At 41.4% G+C, this 12,650-nt stretch overlaps 1 protein-coding gene across 1 annotated transcript in view; it reads right to left on the bottom strand.

Annotated features, from left to right (window-relative positions):
- Positions 1–12,650, bottom strand: part of LOC140429425 (inositol hexakisphosphate and diphosphoinositol-pentakisphosphate kinase 2-like) — a 295,210-nt gene that overhangs the window by 63,934 nt on the left and 218,626 nt on the right. Inside the window, 1 exon segment of the mRNA XM_072516386.1 lies at positions 11,096–11,266. Coding sequence (XP_072372487.1) covers positions 11,096–11,266 — 171 coding nt within the window.

Raw genomic sequence — 12,650 nt, 5'->3', positions numbered from 1 at the left:
ACTGGTGCTGGCTGGAATGTGGGAGTCGCAGGCTAAGTCAGGATTTATTGCCCATCCTTACCTGCCCTTCAGTAGGTGGTAGAGCTACCTTTTAGAACCGCTGCAGTCCTTGAGATGTAGGTACACCCACAGAGGGGATTTCAGGATTTTGACCCAGCGACGGTGAGAGAATGGCAATGGTGAGTGACTGACTGAGAGGGGAACCTCCATGTTCCCAGGTATCAGCTGCTCATGTCCTTCTAGATGGTAGTGGTCGTGGATTTGGAAGGTGCTGCCTCAGGAATCTCAGTGAATTCCTGCAGTGCATTTTGTTGATGATATCCAGAGCTGCCACGGTTTGTCGGTGGTGACGAGATTAAATGTTTGTGGAAGGGGTATCATTCAAATGGGCTGCTTTGTCCTGGATGGTGTAGAGTTGCTTGAGTGCTATTGGAGCTGCACTCATCAAGGCAAGTGGGGGATATTCCATAATACTTCTCACTTGTGCCTTGTAGATAGTGGACAGGCTTTGGCGGGGGTTGGGTGGTCAGGAGGTGAATTACCTGCTGCAGGCTTCCTCGCCTTTAACCTGGCCTGGTAGCTAGTTCCAGTTCAGTTTCTGGTCAATGGTAACAGTGTTGACAGTGGAGCATTCAATGATGATAATGCCACTGAATATCATGAGACGATGGTTAGATCCTCTCTTGTTGGAGATGGTCATTACCTGGCATTTATGTGGCACAAATGTTGCTTGCCACTTGTCAACTTAAGCCTGGGTATTGTTTGGGTCTTGCAGCATTTGGAGATGAACTGCTTCAGTATCTTGAGTCGTCGTGAATTGCGCTGAACATTGTGCAGTCAACCGTGAGCATCCCCACTTCTAACTTTATGAGGGAAGGAAGGTCATTGATGAAGCAAGTGAAGACGGTTGGGTCTAAGAGACTATCCTCTGGAACACCTGCAGTGATGTCCTGGAGCTGAGATGATTGACAGGCAACCATCACAACCATCTTCCTTTGTGCCAGGTATGACTCCAACCAGCGGATAGTTTTCCACCTGATTCCTTTAGACTCATTTTTGCTAGGGCTCCTTGGTGCCATACTCGGTTAAATGCTGCCTTGATGTCAAGGGCAGTTACTCTCATCTCAGCCCAAGCATTCAGTTATTTTGTCTATGTATAACCCAAGGCTATAATGAGGTCAGGAGCTGAGTGACCCTGGCGGAACCCAAACTGAGCATCCGTGAACAGGTAATTACTGAGTAACTGCTGCTTATTAGCACTGTTGATGGCCCATTCAAACACTTTATTGATGAGTGACAGTAGACTGATAAGGCGGTAATTGGCCAGGTTGGATTTGTCCTGCTTCCTGTGTACAGGACATATCTGGGCAATTTTCTACCCCACTGGGTAGATGTCTGTGTTGTAGCTGTACTGGAACAGCTTGGCAAGTTCTGGAGCACAATGACTATTGCCGGAATATTGTCATAGAATCATAGAATTTACAAAGCAGAAGGAGGCCATTCGCCCCATCGAATCTACACCGGCCCTTAAAAGAACACCCGACTTAAGCCCAGTATCCCTACCTAACCACGGGACACTAAGGGGCAATTTAGCACGGCGAATCCACCTAATCTGCACATCTTTAGACTGTGGGAGAAAACTGGAGTATCCGGAGGAAACCCACACATACACGGGGAGAAAATGAAAACTCCACAAAGAGTCACCCGGGGCCAGAATTGAACCCAGGAGTTGTGAGGCAGCAGTGCTAACCACTGTGTCACCGTACCGCCCCTGGTGGGCGCACAGCCTTTGCAAGATACAGTGCTTTTAGCCGTTTCTTGATATCACCCAGAGTGAATCGAATTGGCTGAAAACGGACATCTGTGATGTAGGGGACCTCCAGGGGAGACTGAGATGGATCATCCACTCGGCACTTCTGGCTGGAGATTGTTGTGAATGCTTCAGCCTTATCTTTTGCACAAATACGCTGGGCTCCACCATCATTGAGAATGGAGATATTTGAGGAGCCTCCTCCTCCAGTGAGTTGTTTTATTGTCCAACACCATTCACAGCTTGACATGGCAGGACAGCAGAGCTAAGACCTGATCTGTTGGTTGTGGACTTGCTTAGTTTTGGCTATAACTTGCTGCTTATGCTCTTTGGCACACAAGTAGTCCCGTGTTCTAGTTTCACCAAGTTAACACCTCATTTTTAGGTATATCTGATGTTGTTGCTGGAGTGCCCTCCTGCATTCTTCATTGCAAGAAGCAGAAGGCATTGGGCCCTTTATTAGCACATATTGATGGCTTAATGCGTGCTTCAGATGAAGGAAAGGACACCTTTTCTTGACGTGCATCAAAATGGCATCCGGTGTGGCCCATAGCAGAATTGGGTGCACATAGAAAGGGTGCCATTTTGGACAAAGTAGCACCGATAGCAGGAAAAATTTGGGTACGACGGAGCTGAATTTCTAAGCTGGCGCATTTAAAAAATATAGCAGCGCATTCATGAGTTGAGTATATACCTGCAACACAGTTTTGTTCCCACACATAAAACAGCTACGTATGACCCCAAAAAAGTTTTTAAAAATACACAAACGTGCATTCAGTCACAGATGTTTCAAATATTAAATGATATGCAAACTAAACCTTAGTGCAGTATGACAATTCTATGAATGAAGGTAATCACTTTCGTCTGACAACTCTTTTAATACAATTTCACAGTATGAAGTACAGCTTAAAGAACAGCATTACCAATTGTATAATTTATGATGATAGGTTCACTAAGATTAAAAACACCCACAACTACAGTGCACAAACCTACAGCATTTTAATCCCCTTAATGTCAATTAATTCCTGGTTGAAGCATGTGAGTTTCATTCTTTGTCATAAAATTATGGTTATCCATTGCATTATAAGTGCATAAACAACTCATCATTTTCTACTTAAAATGCTCTTGGGTAGATAGTTGATGTAGTAACTTGAAAAAAATAGGACACAAACTGTTGAAAGGCATTACTTGGACCGAGTTTAAACAAGTGACCATATATTGAGAGTTCAATGCCTAACCTACTTACGCTGTAAAGACAAACTATTGCTTTGAGGTTCCATACTTCCAATTGGAGGAGCTACTATTTGATGGGTATGGTGTGATAAGCATGACCACAGCAAGGACTGTCTCATCCTATAATGAATTATACCGTTCACCAAGTCTTGGGGATGGGGGAACTTCTGGTCTTCTCTGTCTAACTATTAAGACTTAAAACCATGCTTGCCAGTTTCCAGATAATCAACCAGTGACCAACCTGTCAGGTAGAAAAGGGATGGAAAAAGAGGCAAAACGTCTTTTAGGTCATATTAAATGACATGCCTACTCCAAGTCAATACCTTTTAGTATATGCAGCAGTGCTACACTGGAACCAGAGAGAGCCATATACTCCAGAACATAGTGAAAGAGTCAGCTTGAATCATTGCTAAAAAGCCGAAGCAGTGGGTCAATTTGGATAACCTGTACATGAATACCCTGATTAGTGCACTTGGCTGTTAAGTTGCATCACCTCCCTTTGTATATTTGTTGGGGAAGATGGGTGTGTTGCTGGTGGTTTGTGTGTGTGGTGGTGGTGGTGGTGGGGGGGTCCCTTAGCCTTGGGTTCTTTTCAAACTGCATCTCCTTTGCACTCCATGTCAGGCAAACAGATGCCATTATTATACCCTAACTCTCATAGTTCAATTTACAGTCTCTCAAATTGGACAACGGGCTCCCAGGCGTTTGAACATCTGGCTGACCAAAAAGGATATCAGCTCTCGAAATGTTTCCTTGAACATCTCGGGTGTTAAGTTGTTACAACATTAACTCATTTAACAGGAGAAAGCAGTGTACTCCAAACTGGCAATAAAGAGGTTATACAATTAAAATAGACTTTATCTCATTAGATTTAATAGGAATATTCAATACAGAAATTAATCAATGCAGGTGCAAACATTACCTTAACTAGTGATAATTGCTTAAGTAACCTTTCTTAAACCTACAAGTTTGCTGAATTTACACTGTAGTGGGTCGGATCTCAAACAACAATAAGTCAGAGTATAATAATAATCTTTATTAGTGTCACAAGTCGGCTTACATTAGCAATGCAATGAAGTTACTGTGAAAAGCCCTTACAGAAGGGAGATAGAGAACCTAGTGGCATGGTGCAACAACAAAAATCTCTCCCTCAATGTCAGCAAAGCGAAGGAGCTGGTCATTGTCTTCAGGAAGCAAAGTGTCGTGCACACCCCTGTCTGCATCAAGGTGCCGAGGTGAAAATGGTTGGCAGCTTCAAATTCCTAGGTGTGCACATCACCAACAATCTGTCGTGGTCCACCCACGATGACCAAGAAAGCACAAAGGCAATTATACTTCCTCAGGAAACTAAGGAAATTTGGCGTGTCCACATCGACTCTGAGCAATTTTTATGGATGCACCATCGAAAGCACCCTATCTGTCTGCATCACATCTTGGTATGGCAACTGCTCCGGCCCAAGACCGTAAGAAACTACAAAGAGTAAACAAACCCCAGTCCATCACGCGAACCCGCCTCTCATCCATTGACTCTGACTACACCTCCCACTGCCTTGAGAAAGTGGGCAGCATAATCAAAGACCCCTCCCACCCAGGCTATTCTCTCTTCCAACCTCTTCCATCAGGCAGAAGATGGAAACGTCTGAGAACACAAACTAACAGATTCAAAAACAGTTTCTTTCCCCACTCTTACCAGACTCCTGAATGACCCTTTTATGGACTGAACTGATCTTCTCTACTGTGTAGCACTACACTCCGTATGCTTTACCCGATGTCTATGTCTATATATTTACATTGTGTATTGTACATGGGAGATGGGGCGTAGTGGTATTGTCGCTGGACGGGTAATGCTCTTAAGGTCCCAGGTTCGAATCCCACCATGGCAGATGGTGAAATTTGAATGCAATGAAAATCTGGAATTAAAAGTTTAATGAAACCATAGCCGATTGTCGTAAAAACACACCTGGTTCATTAATGTGCGTCAGGGAAGGAAATCTGCTGTTCTAACCCGGTCTGGACTCCAGACCCACACAGCAATGAGGTTGTCTCTTAACTGCCCCACACTGAAATGGCCAAGCAAGCCACTCAGTTCAAGGACAATTAGGGATGGGTAACAAATGCTGGACCCAGCCAGCAACGGCCACATCTCAAGAACGGATTTTAAAAATATTTATCATAAGTCCCATGTTTTTCATGTATAGAACGATCGTTGTACCTCGGTATACGTGATAATAAATCTAAATAGCTAGATTCAAACTGGTAGTTCTTTAGAAGAGTCAATGAAGAGCAAATCTCTTGCCCAAGTACAAAATTGTTTATCATTCTCTGCAATATATAAATATTTGTCTGACAGAATGTTTTAAATCAATTATGTACATCAGAACAAAGCGGATACCTAAATAGCATTTTAAGTAAATAATGGATAATGAGAATGAGCTATAGAATAGCAAGTTGTCACATCCATGTAGTGTTAACCAGTGGCTTTATGGAAAATGGATAATCTGGTTTAAAGCATGGTAAGAGAGGTCAGATGACCTCTCATCTTGCCTGCCAATATACATGAAACTGCACAAGACTGTAAGTAGCCTGCTTGCCTGGAAAGGCTATTAAAATGTAAAATACCTTTTGGGGCATAACAATGACAAAACATTAAAGTGCATTAGATCATTCATGTAGGTTTAATAGCTACTGTTGTCCAAATACCCACAGAAACCGAAGCACAGTAGTCATGCAGACTTCTTGGTTGTAGGATAGAATTTCAGAATGGCAGTGAGGAGAAACCCATTCATTCACAAGGAAATGCAAATGACTGAAACTCAAACCCTTTTGTTTGTCAACATTTAAGTTGCCAGGGACATTGGAAAAACAGATACCATGGTTACCTGACAGAAACCAAGTCAGTGGTGGGCAACCTGTGGCCTGGAGGCCACATGTGGACTATCTGGGTTCTGAGTGCGGTACACAAGACATGTTGTTGACCCTTGCCAACATGCAGGGTTGCCACATTCTGCTGATTTCTGTCTACATACCTTTTTCCCTTCCAATATGAGTGAAGTGGAGTGCACGTAAAGAAAGGTCAAGTAAAGCGAGGTGCATGCTGATTGCACACAGCATTGACTGTGAGAGCCGTGCACTCCCTCACCCAGTATAAAATATTTGGCATGTGTTAAATGTATTTAATCTTATTCATGGTGTCATGGTTAGTGAACAAACCCGATTTCAACCTTGCAGTCCAGAGGAGAACGGGGGTCACTCATGCGGCCCACTCACTAACTCATCATTGATTTTCTAAAGACTTTATTAACACATATTGAGGTCAGTCAGTCATTTGGGATGCAAGGAGAGAGAAGAGATCCAGCACTGCAAAGGAAGGAAATGCCTAGAATCCACTAAAAGGCAGACGAGTGGGTTTAGCCTTTTACCTACCAATTACACGAACCAAGACGAACTTTGCGTTAGGGGTTTTACTATCCCTTAACTTGGAGAAAAAACAGAAACCTGCTGCTACAATAGCATTTGTCACCAGAAACTTCAAGCCTCCATTTCTTCAGTGAACAAAATGGGAATAATCAAGTTTGCATTGTTTCAAGCTTCCACCTCGAATGACTCAACTATAAAAATGAATCTTTGGACATTTTAAAAATGTAACTGCAACCTCTTTTGTAATCACATTTTTGTATGTCTCTGCGTATCTGTGTGCGAGCTGTCGTGAATTAGTTTGCAGTTGAGAAATAAACATTCGCTTTTTTAAAAACTTGACAAAATCGGTCAATGTTTGAGAGTCGCAGCACTTCAGTAAAACAATCAATCTGCCGTCAGTCAGGAGGTGGAAAAAGAGGGAACCATTCCACCAGTTTTCAGGTAACAGGTTGGAGATAATGTGTTGAATTTTATACATTAGACAACAAGCAATTTGGTGGCAGGAGGGGAAATTGATCACTGGAAGTGTTAAAAAAAAAATCAGTATGTTTTCTACTAGTTTCACCATGTTAATTACTTAAGGTACAGAATTGAAGCCAAAGCCTTTGTAGACCAGAGTTAGATAACTTGGGCTGCATTAAATGCATTAACTGCTGAGGAACTAAGAGCTGTATTTGAGAAGGTAGGAATAAATGTAAGAGTAAAACAAGGAAGCCCAATGTTCATTAAAATTTTAGCTAATCATTTGGAGACTGATTCAGAAAGAGGAAGCAATTCTAGAACCAGAAACGGACAAAGTAACGTTAGCCATAATTCTACCAGAGACACCACAATAATGGAATTAAGAGCTTTATAAAACAAAGGGTGGCATGGTGGCGCAGCGGTTAACATTGCTGCCGCACATCGCCAAGGACCCGGGTTTGCACTTTCTCCCTGTTTCTGCATGGGACTCACCCCCACAACACAAAGATGTGTTGGCTATGCCAAGTTGCTCCTTAATTGGAATTAAAAAAAAAGTTTCATGATGAAGGGAAAGAAAAGTACGGAAAGAAAAAGAGCATAAAGTGATAGAGAAAGGGAAAGAAAATGCAAAAAGAAAGCGAGCAGAGAGAAGAAAGAGAAAGGTAAAGAGACCCCCAAGTGGAAAGGGAAAAGAGGAAAGAGAAATGACGCGCAAAAGATCGATCAAACAGTATCCGCAGGAAAGTGAAATCTGAAATTGGATAATGTGGGTGCCATCAGCAATTCAGATGCGGATGCGGAGCAAAGCTTCGATTCTCTGAAGCACTTTCAACAATACGATTATGATATGAAACATTTAAAACACACATTTTGAGCGTCAATCTGGGAGATGAGGATATTTAGAGGGACGAGATCCAGAGACTAGCCATTTGCCTATCGATTGAGGAACAAAGCCAGATCTTCATAGAATTTACAGTTACAGAATCATAGAATGTTCAGTGCAGAAGGAGGCTATTCGGCCCATCAAGTCTGCATTGGCCCTTGAAAAGAGCTCCCTACTTTAAAAAAAATAAATTTAGAGTACCCAATTATTATTCTTTTTTCCAATTAAGGGGCAATTTAGCATGGCCAATCCACCTAACCTGCACATATTTGGGTTGTGGGGGTGAAGCCCATGCAGACACGGGGAGAATATGCAAACTCCACATGGACAGTGACCCAGGGCCTGGATTCAAACCCGGGTCCACAGCACTGCAGTCCCAGTGCTAACCACTCCGCCATGTGCCGCCCCAAGAGTTCCCTACTTAAGTCAACACCTCCACCCTATCCCCTTAACCCAGTAACCGCACTTAACCTTTTGGACACTAAGGGCAATTTACCATGGTCAATCCACCTAACCTGCACATCTTTGGACTGTGGGAGGAAACTGGAGCACCCGGAGGAAACCCACGCAGACACGGGGAGAACGTGTAAACTCCGCACAGACAGTGACCCAAGCCAGGAATCGACCCTGGAGCTGTGAAGCAACAGTGATAACCACTGTGCCACCCACTGCAGGGGCTTGACTGCATCTCAAATGAAACAATGCCAGGAACCTGCAGCTGCAAGTAATAAGCTACTGCAAATTTGTCACCGGAAAAGGTCCAATTTCCATTTTATCAGTCAACCAAAAATTTAAACTGATCCTTAACACATCCTTACAACACATCTATTTGCTCTCAGTTGAGGGGTGGCCAAAAGGGGGAACCATCTTACCATTGCTCCCCTGTCTGTAACAAAGTCTAATGGAAACATTCATCAGCCACCTATTCCTCATCTATAAAATTGTTGAATTTATAGTAGTCACAACTTTCACCAATCTGGAATTGAAAAGACTAGAAGAAATTTGCTTCAAATCTCTCAATAATTTAACAGATCAGTCTGAGCAAGCTGCATTCTAATTTTCCCACTCCTCATGCAAAAGAGGTATCTTACAGCAGAGTAAGAGATATGGTTCAGCAAAAATGACTCTGCACAATCAAAATTCTACAATATCATAAAGGAGAAAATGATTAATTTCTAGAACACTAATTACAGTAACAGTGAAAATGAAGACAAATGGGAGTGTTACATTAAATGGTCCCGGCCAATTGAATTAGTTATGATATTTCTGAGAGTAAATTGGTTTATTTTCATATAATAGATTAATCATGTAGATCCTGTTACAAAAAGCTTCAGTTTAGAATTACTTATTTTTTTAAAAACTCTTTCATAGGATGTGAGTGTCGCTGGCTGGGTCAGCATTTGTTGCCCATTCCTAATAGGGATGTCTAGTGCTGCTCCTGGCATGCCCTCGTACATTCCTCATTGAACCAGGGTTGATCCCTTGGCTTGATGTTAATGGTAGAGTGAGGGATATGACAAGCCACAAAGTAACAGGTTATAATTTTGCTGCTGTTGATGGTTCACAGCATCTAACAGATGCCCAGTTTAGAATTCTTAAACCGGTGCTGAATCAATCCCATTTAATTTGCAGTTTGCAGTTATTGCCACATAACACAATGGAGGGCATCCACAGCACACTTGACATCGGGAAGACCAAACGTATATTGGTTGACCACTGCACACAACTTTGTTCAGTCACAAGTTGCCCTGAGCATCCAGTCGCCTGTCATTTTAATTCTCCACCTTGCTCTCATGCTGTTCTCGGCCCTCTGCCATCTGTGACGTTCCAATAAAACTCAAATGCAAGCTCGAAGAACAGCACTCTAGCTTTCAATTTGGCAATCTATAGCCTTTTTGATGCAACACTGAGATCAACAATTTAAATCCAAAATCTCTACCTTCCCAGTTTGTTTCCTTTTTCTTTGCAGCTATTCTCGTTTGGCTATTGTTTTTGCTTTGTGATGGCAGCTGTTTATCATTCAGCCATTCTCGAGACACATCTTTTGTTTCTCTCCTTGTTGTTATAAGATAAGAAATAGGACCAGTAGGCCAATTGGCACATTGAGTCTGCTCCATCATTTGATAAGGTATAGCTGATCTGATTCTGACTTTAACTCCACTTTCCTGTCTGCCTCCTATAATTCTAGACTCCCTTGTAGATCAAAAATCTGTCTAAGTCAGTCTTGAATATATTCAATGACCCAGCATCCAATGTTCTCTGGAGAAAAGAATTATAAATACTAATGATCCTCTGAGAGAAGAAATTCCTCCTAATCGCGATCTTAAATGGGAGACCCTTTATTTTTGTGCCCCATGAAGAGAAACGTCAGGATCGGCAGCCAGAGTTGCGAGCTCTACGACGGCTGCCTGCTAGCTCTCAGCAAAACAGGGAAATCTGTGGCCTTTTGATGCCAGCTTCTTTGGCTTAAAAGACCGCAGTTTTTCCGATGGCGTGGGGACTTAAGTCCCCAAAAGTCCCGTATCAGCCTCCCCGAACAGGTGCCGGAATGTGGCGACTAGGGGCTTTTCACAGTAACTTCATTTGAAGCCTATTTGTGACAATAAGCGATTTTCATTTCATTTCATTCAAAACAGAGAATCCAGCCCATTATATTTCTAACTTTTCCTAATTCTGATTGGCATGATACATCAATTCTGCTTTTCTCTCCACAGATGTTTTCTGACCCGAGTATTTCCTGCATTTTCAGTTATATTTTAGTGCATCAAATTTGTTTATATTATTTGCATAGACTTGCTTAATGTTGAATTGTATTTGCCAAATCAGTTTGCCTCAATAAGAATCAAAGCTTAACCTATCTCTATGTTGGACATAAGTTTGGTGGCACTGAAATGGCACTGGCTAAATTTCATGGAACCAAATACTGTGCTCCAGTTCCTCACATTTGAAAAAGGGAGTTCAACTAATTACTGCATTTTGTAAGATAGGTGGCTTTAAAGTATGCAGTACAAACGGCAATAATTTTCCGGCAAAATAAAAGGAGTATTACTGCAATGCATTATTTTAAATAATAATGCTGGTCTTCATTTAACATTGCATTCATCTGCAATATTGCACTTATACTAGTCTTCATTGTTACTGTTGCTGTAAGTAAATAACGCTTTTCTGGTAATGTAAATATCTCCTCTTTTAATATTTTGTACTTACCTCTTGCAATTAAGGGAAATAAGTATCCTTACAAACTTCCAAAAGATCAAGAGAAATACAATGTTATTTAAATAAAAACTTACTTCCGCTGTGCTTATTTTCCTGGAGCGTGGCTGTGGGGATTTTCGATGTATATAAATGGGATCAGAGACCATTGGCCTGAACAACAACGTGGCCTTTTCAGCATCTTCTCTTCTTGAAATTGTCTCCTCAACATTGTTGTTTGCCGGCAAAGCTTTGTTTCCATTGTCACTCTATCATTAAAGAATAATTGTTATTTTTACAAATATATCGGAAGACCAATTTCTACAATGTTTTTCTTCTCCATAAAGAAAAAAACGTGCACATTTCTGTAAGAAAAGGTCTTAGGACTTACTTAGTACTCAAATATTCCAGTGTACCAACTCTAACAATGACCTCACCAGAATTTGTCACTGCTTTTGCAAAACTGACAACTTTCTTACCCACGAGGCCCTTAAATTTCAATCTAGCATGAAAGTTCAAAATTACAACAAAGCAAAAAACTAAGAAAACTATGGACGTGGAACTTCCTTTTCTTAAAAAAACACCTCAAAATATTGGTACAGCCAGTATTTAATTAATTTTTTTTACAAAAATGAAGGGAGTACTTTGAATCAAATGTACACCTCCCTAAATTTTTCTCCTTTTTAAACAGAAATCAATAAACAAATCACCTTATGAGCAAGTTAAATAATTAATATGATGAAAACGGATTTCAGTATGTGCATGGTTAAAGGAAGTAAATAGGAGATAAATGATTTTGTATATAGTAGGACATTAACAGTTGCTTAGGAACATAGAACTTGAATATTACTGAAAAGGCAGACATGCTGCAGAAGCTTTTCATCCTCATCACGATAAATGCAAGAATGCCAAATTTCAAACAACTACAGCAATTTATACTAGAGGAGAAGAGGATGGAGTGATGACTCAGATGGCATAGGCATTGCCATGGGGAAATCAACAGGGAAATTAAGCTTCCCAAGCTCCAGGATAATTCAAGAAAGGTGTAAGACTCGAGTATATTCCTTTTGTTTACAGAGAACCAATCCCCATAAATGGTTGTGTTACCTCTAGCAAGCATGAGCCACATTATGAGCTCACCTGATTATCTTAAATTGGCTGCTCAGCAGGTTCTGCCCAATCACAGAATTTCATCTAACTGCAGAAGTTTTGTTTGGGGTTTTGCAAGCATGGGCTGGTTAGAGTCTGTACTCTGTCTATTATGAACAACCAAACAAATGTACTGTATGATTTGACCAGCCAATTGCTGGGATGTGCATGTGGTATTGCAGCGGCACTAAAATTCATACACAACATTGCTCGATTGTGTGGTAGGCAGAACATCTTTTGGGATGGACGGCAGCATCCTGTTAATGAAAAATATCACTTGCATAGTCACAGCATAGTAGCAGTGTGAAATGGTTTGCTTAACTTGTTGTTCAAAGTGAAGTAAGATAAAAGCATCCTTCATGTACAAGTTCCTTCTACTTTAAATAATACTCCATTATTGCTGTTGAGACATGTTGCCAAAGCTTTTTGTCTTGCATTCATCAGGACAAACTCTAAAATGTCAAATTTCAAACAATGACAACAATTTGGCTTCCGGTTGCGGCT

Source organism: Scyliorhinus torazame, chromosome 9 (assembly GCF_047496885.1).
Source record: "Scyliorhinus torazame isolate Kashiwa2021f chromosome 9, sScyTor2.1, whole genome shotgun sequence".
In the NCBI taxonomy this organism is placed as follows: Eukaryota; Metazoa; Chordata; class Chondrichthyes; order Carcharhiniformes; family Scyliorhinidae; genus Scyliorhinus; species Scyliorhinus torazame.
This window is presented reverse-complemented; position numbering and strand designations above follow the sequence as displayed.